We start from the raw sequence: 12,790 nt of genomic DNA on the forward strand, positions 1-12,790 counted from the left end.
AACAATGGCGAAGCAAATAAAAGGCAACATGTGATGGTAGATAGTCAAGGTTGTCACAGAGGGTGTTCATTTTGGCTCTTTTCTTTTCCAGGGCTATCTCTAGCGCTTTGTGGCCTAATGGGCTGCCTAATAAGTCGGCGTCATCTCTGCCTACAATGATAATGCCCGGGCACACCGCCTGGAAAGCTTGTATGATTTCTTTTTTCTGTGCTTCACTCTTCGAGAAAACAGTGAGCTCACACTTAGTGTCGTTAAGCTTCAGTCCGAGGATTTCAGATGCTTCTTTGAAGGCGATGAAGTCTTTGAGAACTATCTTCCAGTTGTCTCCTGCACTTATGTCATCCATAAAACCTGCTTTAAAGCGAGAAATGATGGCACGTAGACATTTGTGAACACTGAGGCAGAACCCAAAAGAGGCTATCGGATCGCCTTGTTGGAAACCTTCTCTGGAAAAGAGGACATGGGGATCATAAATAAGAAAACTGGGCCTTTCGTAGCACATGTTGTAGAAAGGAAGTAGCTCAGGGCAGTGTTCTTGAAACACGAGTGCTATCTTGTCACGGCGTATAGTATTGAACGCATTGCTGAAATCTAACTTTAGAAAGACGTCACTGTCGTTGGCGTTTTCAAAGAAGATTCTTGCAGCATGGACGGCAGTTTCAGCACCGTTTTTAGCACCAGCCCCCATCTGAAAAGGTGCGAAGAAGTCTAAGAACCGTTTAGTTTCAATCTGACCTTCGCACTTGCCTACTACTCTGCGAAGGGTTTCGCCTACAGCGATGGGTCTAAGATCACCTGCTTTCTTCGACAGTGTGGTAAGGTTAGCAGAGGCAAAAACAGGACGAACGAACTCAGGGGCTTTGCCAGCAAGCATAAGATTGACAAAGTCTCCTAACGTGTTCAAAAGAACGTTTCCGGCATCGGTGGCAGCGGAGGATAGCGAATCTTTGAGATGTTGTGGTCGTAGACCACTTGGTCCTCCCGCTGAGCCAGTGGCGAAGCTCTGCACGGCACTGAGCACGAGAGAGCCGGAGACTTCCAACGGTTGCTCCTGTGTGACCGGGAAGGCTTGTCTATCTGGGTGTTCGGGAGGATGTTTCAGTTCCAGTAGTTTCATATTCTCGTCGCTTGGCAGAACTACTCCCTTGTCAGAAGACGCAATTCTAACCGCAGCCTTGATGTTGCCTTCATTAATTTTCTCACAGATAAGTTTTGAGAGTCTTTCCTTGTCTGGCATGACATTGTTACGTGGTCTGGGTTTCGACTCCACAGGGCGCACAACCGCTTCGTTGAGAAACACGTCAATTTGTCGCTTTACAAAGGTTGCCAGGTTGGTTTTCTTTGCTGATCCGGCACGAACAGGGGCTTTCAGACATCGGTGGGCAATGGTAAACACATTGAGCCATGCTGTTTTGCTATCAGTGTCATTAATGACAGCCCGCAGAGCAGTGTTAACAGCATGTGAGAAGTGTATCCTTGCAGCCTTCGGAACATACTTGAGTGTCTTACATTTAAACGCCTTGATGACGTTGATGAAATCATTGGCCGTGAATGAGGTGGCATCTATTGGGGCATTGTTAGGCTCAGTGTCTGATACTGGGACGGGAAGTTTATTAGAGAAAATGCACCTGTTGTTCACCGGTCCGTGTACACGGAAGCGTCCACTCTGATGTGTTGCGATAGACTTACTACAGCCAGGACAGATGCCTCTCTTCTTCGTGTTGCATCTGCATTGGGGGCAGCTGTAGTTGTACTGCGAAGCTTCTTCCAGATTGGCCAAACCAGCGCATATCACATGTGCCCAGCAATCGCATATCTCGCACTGTACCCACTGCAACATGTTCTCGTCTTTTGCAATGCATGGTGAGAAAAGACACTCGTTAAGTTTGGGGCCACCACGGCTGCCCCGTCTCCGTCTCATTCCCATAGTCTAACGGGTCTGAAACTATTTAGTAAGTTTATCACAACAATTAGGCTAATTTTTGGAGCTCTCTTCTATTGTATTGTCATGTTTTTGTTTCAAAACTAGCTTTAGTCGTTTTAATAGATTTAGTTTTTTCGACCTCTGCGATTTTTTTTTGTTTTGTATCGCAAGTGGTGCGAAGCTCTGCTTCGACTCTGTATTTCATTTGCAGAAAAATTTGATTACCGTTCGACCCTCGTCGTTTTTTCTTTTTATTGTTATAAAACCATTCAAGATCGGAAAATGGAAGAGCCGCAGCCACATTTATGTGATATATGCTTGAAAACACGCTCGCAATACAAGTGCCCTAAATGCAATTGGGAGTACTGCTCCGTAAAATGCTATAGAGATGAAAAACATTCGGACTGCTCGGAGAGCTTTTACAGAGAAGAGATATTTTTGGAGCTTGACTCAAGAGAAGACGGAGATGACCTTAAAAAAGTTCTCGATGAAATATCTCATCTAGATATTGGAGAAACCAGCAGTGAAAATACAGATGAAACATGCTCAGAAATAATAGATCTTGACAGCGGTAATATTTTCGACCAACTCACTGAGAAACAGCAAAATGCTTTCAACGAAATACTGCGAACCAATCGAGGTTCTTTGATCGTTGATCTGTTGGTGCCATGGTGGAGGACTGATGAATCAAAAAACACTGATTCTTGCCCTAGCATGATCAAGTCACGCGATTTGTCTCTAATTTTTACTGGAAGTCCTTCGAGTACAATGGTTTTTCGATCTCTAAATGTGGCGTTTGTGTACTGTTTTTGTTACCGACTTTATAATGCAGATTTTTCCGACCTCGCGGATGAAGTTGCTGCTTTTCTCTACGAGTGCACGATTTTTGGAGATGATAAAAATCTACATTTTGAAAATACGGATTTCTGTATCTGGTCAACGATTTACAAGATTCAGTGTAAATCCCAGTCTCATTTGAAAATGGTACCAATAAAACTGTTGTTGGAGGATACAATGCTTGTTTTGGAATCTTTGGAAAACCGAAACGCCATGTTTTCGCATATTTTCCAAATCATCGACGGTTGGAAAGGCGGCGCCCTAACTAAATCACAATCCAAAAAAGCAATGATGTCCTGCAAGTTTTATCTTTCGTGGTTGGATTCACATCACGCAGGTCCAAAAGTTTGGCATAATTTGATTGCAGAACTTCGAATATTTTTTGCGAATTATTTAACTATGCAATATGCTATTCCAGAACACATTCTGCAAAAACTTAGGCACAACGTGAACTCTCAAACTTCAAGCAAAATTGAAGAACTCTAATAAGAAGCGATGATTTGAAACACAGATATAATTAAAATATGACACCAATTGTCATCTGTAAGCAAATTTACCTTTTCAGACGACCCTGAGTCATAACTTTTCTTAACTATTGTTGCGATTATCAAGGATTGTTCGGACAGCTAGTGCAACTTTGTTCAAAGAATTTTCACAAAAAGTTGTTTTTATATTAAGGTCGATATCAATGAGTGAAATTGTTGTCCATTTGGCGCTGAGGTAACGCCAATGCCCGGAGTGACAAAGGCATGGGGTTTGAGTTTGATTGGAATCTGCACTTTTGGCTAACATGAAATTTTCTCTTTTAGAAGTTCAATTTTTGGACTATCGCGTTTATGCCAGCTTACATCTCGCGGCACAGTTTTTTGTGTAGGTTCAGTTATTTTAAGCATTTGAGAATGCCATTCAAATGTCCCCTAGAGTACGGGTTATTGAGCTCTAAGAATTCTGATTTTTTTAAGCAATAAAAAAGATACGTTTTTTAGTCCTTGCGATAATTTATACTTTTGATATGACGATTCATTTTGCACATAATGATAGTATTTAACAGTAAACTGATGGCGTACAGGTTACGTGTTAGACTTTTATGACAAAGGTAGATAATTCGAGTCCTTTGTTACAGTTTTTCGGATATTTTTTATTGGTTTGAAAATGAGATTTTGGTCGGTTCCTTGTTTTTCGGCTCCTATAGGTTTTGTTTCCGAGATCTTGAAAATTGTTTCCGTGTTTCATGAAACCTTAGGTGATGGAATTGCACCAGCTGAAGCGCATTTTTTTGAACAGCTGAAGCGCAACTTTTCTGTGTTATTCGAAGGTATCTCATCTCATCTGATTACAAAATCAAACAAGAATAGCCGGTTACTGTGTAAGTAGCACAGAATGTGATCACCATAATCTTAAAAAATACAACAGAAATGTTTTTTTTTAAACAAAATAGTCTCGTTTTTTTTCTGCGTGGCATGATGAAAAGATCTGAACGAAAAACTAGGAACTTAATCGTATTCGACATTCATAGTAAAATAGGCAAATTGGATAACAGATTCCCAAATTGGCGCTAAGTTGGCTGGAATAAAACCAAATTTTCACTGAACACAGATTAGCTATTGTAATTTTCCTTGCAGAAATAAGTCAGATCGCTCGCTTTTATCGCTCGAAATTAGACAAAATTTTTTTTTTAAATCCAACCTGTTTTTTTTCGACACTAGGAAAATTTCTGGAAAATTTAATATGTCATTCGAATCACGACCGAATGAAAGCGTTTCACTATGATATATCACTCAACTCTCTCCGATGGTTATTTGTGCTAGCTGATTCTGCGTGGAAAGCAAAAAAAAGTAAAAAAAAAAAACAAACACACCCGAATACAAAGTTCCTCCCCAATTTTCAAGTGGTCGCAGCAAGAAAGTACAAAATTACCACGCTCATATCCAGAAACTAATGTACGAACAAATTCCCTTCTAAATAAAAGATATTTAAAAACAGAGTTTCAGAAAAGAAAGATAAAAGAACCTTCAATCATGTTTAGACACGGAAACAGTCTTAACAACAGTAAAACTGCAAAAAAGTAAAGATTTTTTTTTTCAAATTACGAGAGTGGACAACAAATGATAATTACCAACCAGTTAAACACATACCTAATTACACAGTATCAGTGATAACTGTCCGAAGAGTAATCGGAAAACGATGAGCAAAAACGAATGTAGCCTATTGGAAATATATCGTCTGCCATTTGAATTAAAAGTCACTGCCTATAGAAACAGAGATCAGATAGTATCGGGATAATCGGGAAATATTCGAAATAAAATCGTAATAGCACGTGATTCCCATAAAGCGATTAAAGTTTTTTTTCAGTTTTTACAATTTTCCGTTTTTTCTAGTAAAGGCCTGAAATGGATAAAAAAATAATTAACGATTAGAAGTGAAAATAGCTAAATAACATTGAATTTGTAGCCGAATTAAATTGATATGGCAGCCATTTTCCCTCATCTTAATCAAATTTTGTCCAAAGTTTTCTGAAAAGCGAAAAAAATCAAACAAATTTTTCGACAGAGAATTTAGTCAAACTTTCTTTTTGGAATTCGAATTGCGACCAAAAGGGGTTTGATATGATAGCACACTTGGTCCCCAGCGAGATAACAAGATTTCTTTTTGTTTTTCGTTAAAATTGGCTGGTAAATTTTTTACCAGAATCCAGTTCGTTCCTGTTCTTCGATAATTTCTCCTTTGTTGAGTTCGTAGTTTGAAAAACTTAGCAACGGATTTTTGACAGTTAATTGCGGTGTTCCTTGAATCGTATTTTTTTTCGAATCGAACCTTGCCAAATATTAAATTGTTTGAATATACTTTTACCATAGTCATTGCTCTAACGAGAGCAAGTGTCGTGTAACTGAGAACTAGATTTTATTCATCAAATAACTCTCACAAATGTCATTTTACAGACATTTTACGAAAGTCATTTTGCAGACATAATTTGAGCATGTCTGTATTTTAAGCTTTGGTACTATTTGAAGTTTGTGTTTTTGTTGGCTGTAAACCAATTCAAGTTTGTGCAAGAGTTCAAAAAATTTTCTGCAAAAAAAGTTGAAAAAAAGTTCTGATTATTTATCATGATTTTTTTTGATTTTCTAGTCATTTTTGTCGAAAGTTTTTACACCGTTTGCCTATATTACTTTGAAGGCCGATTATGCCTAATAAATATTTGTACGTCAGATCCTTTTATCACACCACGCAGAAAAAACTACCCTAAAAGAAAACAAAACTTATTTTTGTAGTTTTTTAGTTACTTAGGTCGGAACATTCTGTGCTACTTGCACAGTAAACGGTTATCTTTTTTGAAATTCTGTAATTTGTAAATTTAAAAACCCTGGTCTAGTATTGTTCGCGCTTTTGTTTTTTTTCCGCTTAAACGCTTTAGTCAGTCTAAACTGTTGCAGCTTAAGTTTTATCAGGCGACTTAACTTATATTGTGTCATTTGAAGTTAAAATTGATTACTGTTTACAAAAAAAAACTCAGTCGGTCGTGGTCTAATTATTTGAAGTTTGAACTTAATAGCGCAAATTTTTTATGACAACAACTTTTTTTGAAATTTTTCTGTCTTGGGCTCAAAAAGCGTCTGCCCACGTATTGTCGGCTCGGTGGTCGCTCGGTTAATACTGAAACCTTGTTTAAAGCTGATAGTAGTGTTTTTCGACTGTTCTTTCGGAAATTAAATTTTTAATTATTTTATCCATAATTTTTTTTGCTATCATCATCATAACCGGTTTTGGTTTTTAGGGTGCTGCGGTAGTCCCAGTCACTGAGGTTGGCAACGTCTAACTCCTGCTCTCCATCCTTCCCTGTCCCGCGGATCGGTGCCAGACATGTTGCAGATACTAACATCATTACTCACACACTCTGACCACGCCTTTCTGGGTCTTCCTCTGCGGCCAAGGATTTCCATGCTGGTGACGGAGCTGATGCATGACGAGGCACGTTGCACGTGTCCAAACCATCTGAGACGTCGTATTCGTAGGACAGACGTGATCTCAACGACCCCCAGTTTCTGGTGAAGTGCAGCCGTGGGAATGTCATCATCCAGTTTGGTGCCACAGATACAGCGAATCATTGCGCGATCATTTCGGCGGAGACGCTGCAAGTCCGGGAATTTGGTGCCCATGTCTGACTTCCATGGAGCATGGTCGAACGGACGCAGGCAGTGAACATCTTGCCACGGATCTTTGGTGACAAGTGTTTTTTTGTCAGGATGGGTATAAGTCTCCTGAACTTGCCCCAAGCTGCGCAATATCTGGCAGTGATGGCACGTTCACAACCTCCTCCCGCACATAGCATATTTCCCAGGTAACAGAAGCTGGCTTCGACATCCAGCAAGGTTCCGTCCACGTCCAGTTGGGTTTCAGGCCTTCCATCGATTGGACGAGCCTCACCACGACATCTTGGACAGCCAAATTCCGGATCTGCAGACAGTCTCCCAGCAATGCCACAACACTTCTTGTGTACCCAGAGTTTACATTGGGAGCACCTAATCGATTTTGAGCGTACTCCTCTGCGACACACTGCGTCCTGCAATTGGAGTCCTGCAATTGGTCAAGGCCAAAACCGGAGACTAGAATCTTAGTCTTTTTCATGTTTACTCGCAAACCTTTCTCCTCCATGTTTGCCTTCCAGGCCTTCAGCTTGGTGATACACTCCCCCATGGAATCAGCGATAATTATAAGGTCATCAGCGTACAGAATCTCCCAAGGCACGTCAATGCGGAACTCGCGTGACAGCGCCTCCAGTACCATGATGAAGAGCAGCGGGCTGAGTACTGAACCTTGATGCACGCCCACTCCGACCCCAAACTCCTTACTGTACTGTTCGTTGACCCGCACGCCTATTTTTACATGCCCTGGATGACACGTATCGCCCACTCCTCGACACCAAGACTTCTCATAGCCCACCAGAGGACTTTTCTTGGCACTCGATCGAAAGCTTTCTCCAGATCGACGAAGGCGAAATAGAGATGCTTCTTCGCTGCGATGTACATCTCTTGCAACTGGCGGACAATAAAGATGGCATCAGTTGTTCCCCTGCCCGGCACGAAACCGAACTGCGTTTTATTAATGTCCACCATGTTGCGGATGAGAGGGTCCAACACATGTTCCAACAGTTTCATGACCTGGTCTGTAAGCTTAAGGCCACGATAGTTACCGCGATCTAGCGCTTCACCTTTACTTTTGAAGAAGTTCAGGATGAAGCTCTCCTCCCAGTCTTTAGGGATCTCACTGCTGCCGAAGACTGCCTCAGCCAGTTGCGTGGCTAGCTCAACTCCCTCCTCACCAGATGCTTTCAGCATCTCAGCTATGATACCAGATGGGCCAGCGGCCTTACCTATCTTCATTTTGCGGAGAGCTTTACGGATCAGTACAGCAGACACACTTGGAGGGGGACCTGCAACAGGCGGTACTTCAGGGAGCAGGTCGCACGGCCACTCGAACTCGACGTTTAGCAGTGTCGCGTAGTGCTCCTCCACGCTTTCATCTTGTCCTCATCACTGAGCGAGAGCTCACCTGCATAATTAGGAACACACTTCTCGTTACCCGCAACGTCCTGATTTGTACGGTCCAGCTGCTTAGCAATCCGGTAGACACTGCCGCCATCAGGGGTAATGTTGGCGAATTCGGCTTTTTCTGCCTCAGACTTGGCCAGCCAGATGACGTATTTGGCCACACGTTTGGTCTCACTGCATGCAGTTTTAGCTTCTTTCGCCTCAGCCGTCATGCCTAATTTCTTCAGGTTGTTGTAGGTTTTAAAGCATGCCCGTTTCTCTCACCGCTTCTTCCACACTTCCGTTCCACCATCAAGTTTCCGGCTTCCACTAGTGTTGTTTAGAGAGGCCGCGCACTTCAGAGGCCGCCTCAAGGAGTGGGTCCTTTAGCTTGGTCCATGCCTCCTCCACCGAGTTTGGAGGGCCGTCATTGGTAGCAACAATAGCCACCTTATCCCTGAAGGCAGCATGGAACTGGTTCGCAGTAGCAGGATCCTTGAGCTTCCAGGAGCGGATACGGGGAGTAAACTTGCGCTCCTTCACAGCGATGATGTGGACTGAGAAGTCAAACACCACCAGATGGTGCTGTTGAACGCATTTCTCATTCAGTATGACCTTGACATTACTTACTGCCTGGCTGAAGTTCTTGCGGAAAAGGATGTAGTCAATCTAGGTTCTGTAGTCACCAGAGCTGTATGTGATGAGGTGAGAGTCCCTCTTCTTAAATCAGGTGTTGCCTACAGGCAGGTCGTTAGCCAAGGCAAACTCCAGGATCCTCACACCCTAAGCATTTCGGACGCCGAAACCCTGCCCGCCGTGGACTTCATCGAAGCCATCAGCGTCAGCACCCACATGACCGTTCCAGTCCCCCAGCGATACAAGTATCTCCGAAGCAGGAACCCTGGCGACAGTGCTCTGCAACTGATCGTAGAATCGCTCCTTTTCAACTTCAGGCAGTCCAACTTGAGGAGCATAGACGGCAAGAAAGGTGAACACCGCCCTGCCAACGACAAGCTTCAGTTGTACATTACCTTGTCCACTCAACGCTCAGCCAACAGTATCCCAATTCCACTCAGTCCTGAGCTGTTCCCACACCAGAAGAACTTGTATTTGGAATCATTACTTTTGAGAATACGAGCCTGGTTGGCTGTTAAGCCACCAGCTCACCTATGCTCGGACACACTACACAGGTCCACTCTCCTCCTCGTCAGTGTCTCCACCACCTCACACTGTCTCTTCTTTAGGGTGCCCACATTCCAAGTGGCCACACTGAACTTTTCCGGGTGCTCGCTTGATTTGCCGCGATGGCCGGTCCCTGCCTTCCGCACCCGGGAGTCAGCCAAGCCCGAGACGCTACCAGCAGTCTGTCTATGACGGCTGCCGGCACCGCCTATCTCTACTGTAGAAATTAGACTTGCCATGTGATTGGTGTCGAAATTTTTTACAGGACCGCCTCGTCCTAGCTGTCGTCCCAACTCTGACATTACGGCTGACAGAGAAAAAACCGCCGTTCCCGCACTCGGGCTGTGTGCCTCTCCGAATGCCACCCTGTGGGGGAACAATCGCAGAACCACTGTAGCTCCTGCACCAGAATGTCAGTATGTTGATGCCTGCCACAGAAACCCTGTCACTCTGGCTGTGACAGCTCTTGTCCTTGAGAAGGGCTCTTGACCCTGAGAAGGGGGTTACAAGAATGCGGGCCTGATCCCACCCACAGGACCAAAGGACCCCCTTGGTCAATTTAAATATGGAGTTTTATTCTCCTAGACTGACTGCCACCCAGGGCTAAGGAGTTCAATCTACACCCAAAAGCTCAATGCACCCCCCAAAAGCCCAGTCGCGCCCAGGACAGAAGATGCGCCGCACTGACACAAATCACTGAACACAAATCCCCGGAGGCAGGTTGTGCAGGTGCTCCGACACACTACACAGGTCCACTCTCCTCCTCGTCAGAACAGAACAGATAAACAGAACCCCATGCAGTTTAGCGTCGTACTATTTACGACTAGTTCTTTCATCTCATTTTTGGTCGCTTGCTTGCAATGCTACGCTTGCCTTGTGTCGCTAGTGATGCAATGATCCGCTTCGCCCCTGTTTAATTGTCTTTCTCGACATGTTTTCTTGAAAATTAACTTCATTCGAGATATTAAAGATTTGATAGACGCAGTTTTCGATGTTTTTGCGAGTAAATAGCTTTTGCCTGTCTGTTTTCTCTGTCGGCTTACATGCATGGTATGTTTGATCTATCTGTCGTCTTGATTTGTACTTTTTTTGAAATTGACAGCTTCATAAAGCAACCTTATGATCGGCGTTTCATTTTGCTGACAATCAAAGATCTCAGTAAACCTTCGATTATGCAGAGGTACTTCACCACTTTGCTTAAAATTATTCTCAATATGGCGTAGTTTTTTAACTAAAAGTCGATCACTGTATTCAATGCAAAAATCATGTCCGCGAAACCTTTACAATAATATAAACTTGCTTGCGGAATTTCGCCCAAACTTTCACGCTAGAGCACTATATTAAAGATTGCTCGGAACTCTTATTTATTAAAAAAAATTTGACACATCCTACTCTGCGTGTTTAATTGTTCTTTCATGCACTGAAGATGAAGATGTTCGTTTATTTATATTATTGAAATAATTTCAGACAAGGTTTGATTTTCGAATGTTCAGCGAATATTCTCACTGAAGTAGTAGCAATCATGGAAATTGAAAGTTCGCCTCAAAATGGAGAATTAATTAATGATAGACAATTTTCAAATGCAACAGAACCAGAAGTGGATTTAGATGTCACTCCTGCTGAGACTGGGAATGTTTCTAATTCCACTGATAATTTACAACCAGCCCTGTATACGCAGACGAACAGAGCGTATAGTAGCAAAGGAAGAGGCGGCTTTAACGGTCCATTCCCAGTCGAGAGGGTGATGAAAAAGAGGGTTCGGGAGGGCAGAGTGGAGTATCTTCTGAAGTGGACTGGGTTGCCAGAGAGTGAGTGCACGTGGGAACCCCATGATTCGATTCATAGTGAATCGTTGATCGAACAATTGGAAAAGGAGCTGAAGAAAAAGCAGGAGGCTAAAAGAGCATTTGGATTTGAGAGGTCTTTAACATCAGCTTAGGTTTAAAATAATCATGGATAGAGGATGTTCACTCGCGAGCATATTTTTGCTCGAATAGAATAGTCATTTTAGTAGCTTTAAGTAATATAATCTTCTGGTGGTCTTGACCTTGACACTGTTATTACCCATATATTATCAATTGTTTCAACAGTTTTGAGGAACAAGGTCAATTTTTAAGCTTCGTATGTTTGTTAAGTCCTTTGCAATCTGACGTCACAGATTGACGCTCTAAACGCCTACTTCAGAACTTCGTTGTTTCAGGTGTTTGGAGCCAGAAGAGATAATCGGTGGCACTGAAAGTGGAGGCAGAGCAAAGTTCCTAATGAAGTGGAAGGGCGTGAATCAACTAGAAATGGTGCCCTGCGAGGAGGCCATAGACTACTGTCCAGACCTTGTGCTCAACTTCTTTCAAAAGAGAGTGTCCGGATCATTCAACTAGAGTTTTCATCTAGTTTTACCGATATCTTTGCTTAAGTGTAGCGGTCGTTTACAGAGTAATGGCCATTTCAAATTAAAACGATAGAAGCGTTATGGTCAGTTAGGTGGCAACGGAGGTCAGTTACAATTATTTTTGGTATCTCGACAGTCAGCGTGAGATTACTTTAAGCGTGAAAACACTTTATCGGTATGTTTCATCGAGATGACTCGTATCAGAAATGGCTGCAGGCCTAGTTGCCTTGGAATTCCATTGGACTTTATGATCAATTATGATTGATGGGAATAATGTCGCTTAATTGGTCTTAAAACTTAATAATTGTCGTTAGATATTAACTTTGGTTTTAGATTGAATGTTCAGAATCTGCGATTTTAGAATTGAGTTGTTTAGACCTAATTTTTTCTCATACCGAGAAGGGTATATCAAAAATTATTACTTGATATTTAGCTATTTTTGCAAAAGTAAACAATCATGTCCAAGATAAAGACTGATTTTCATCAGTTTGCTGTTTTTTTCCCGCCCACATTAATGAGAGGAATTTGACAGTGTATCTTATATATTTCGATCACATCCCTAGATCACATCCCTTTTTTGGGTTAACATTTTTAAAACTAATTCCGTTTAATCATTTGATAGCTTGGCTTATAATAAATTCAATTTTCTTAGCTTCTGCTGCACATTTGGTTTGGAGGTTATGACTACGCCTGGAACGGCAAAGGTACTAGGTTTGAAACTCGGCAGGTTTAGTTTTTTTTTCAAACCGAATAATTAGTTACAAAAAAAGTGTCGGACTGTCGTTTGTCTGCTTGTGTTTTATCGGCTTAAGTGACACATCAAGTTTTTTTTGAGCTGTAAGCAATTTTAATTCGAATTGAAAGTGTTTTATTTGAATTTTTTCCTGTAATTTGTAAATTTACTAAATTTGATTATTTTAGTTTCCTTGG

At 42.2% G+C, this 12,790-nt stretch overlaps 4 protein-coding genes across 11 annotated transcripts in view; 3 read left to right on the plus strand and 1 right to left on the minus strand.

Annotated features, from left to right (window-relative positions):
- The window catches only part of LOC134840740 (alanine--tRNA ligase, cytoplasmic-like), a 155,808-nt gene that overhangs the window by 52,265 nt on the left and 90,753 nt on the right, over positions 1-12,790 (plus strand). The window lies entirely within an intron of this gene.
- LOC134839867 (uncharacterized) lies at positions 2,203-3,411 on the plus strand. Its single transcript, XM_063855492.1, has one exon. It carries the CDS (start codon positions 2,207-2,209, stop codon positions 3,245-3,247), a length of 1,041 nt encoding a protein of 346 aa, XP_063711562.1. The 5' UTR covers positions 2,203-2,206; the 3' UTR covers positions 3,248-3,411.
- Positions 6,556-6,918, minus strand: LOC134839813 (uncharacterized). Its single transcript, XM_063855436.1, has one exon. The coding sequence runs from the start codon at positions 6,916-6,918 to the stop codon at positions 6,556-6,558; it is 363 nt and encodes a 120-aa protein (XP_063711506.1).
- Positions 10,994-11,849, plus strand: LOC134839814 (chromobox protein homolog 1-like). Its single transcript, XM_063855437.1, has 2 exons — positions 10,994-11,391; positions 11,672-11,849. The coding sequence occupies exons 1-2, from the start codon at positions 10,994-10,996 to the stop codon at positions 11,847-11,849; spliced, it is 576 nt and encodes a 191-aa protein (XP_063711507.1).

The sequence above is a fragment of the Symsagittifera roscoffensis genome, chromosome 2, assembly GCF_963678635.1.
Source record: "Symsagittifera roscoffensis chromosome 2, txSymRosc1.1, whole genome shotgun sequence".
NCBI classification, from domain to species: Eukaryota; Metazoa; Xenacoelomorpha; order Acoela; family Convolutidae; genus Symsagittifera; species Symsagittifera roscoffensis.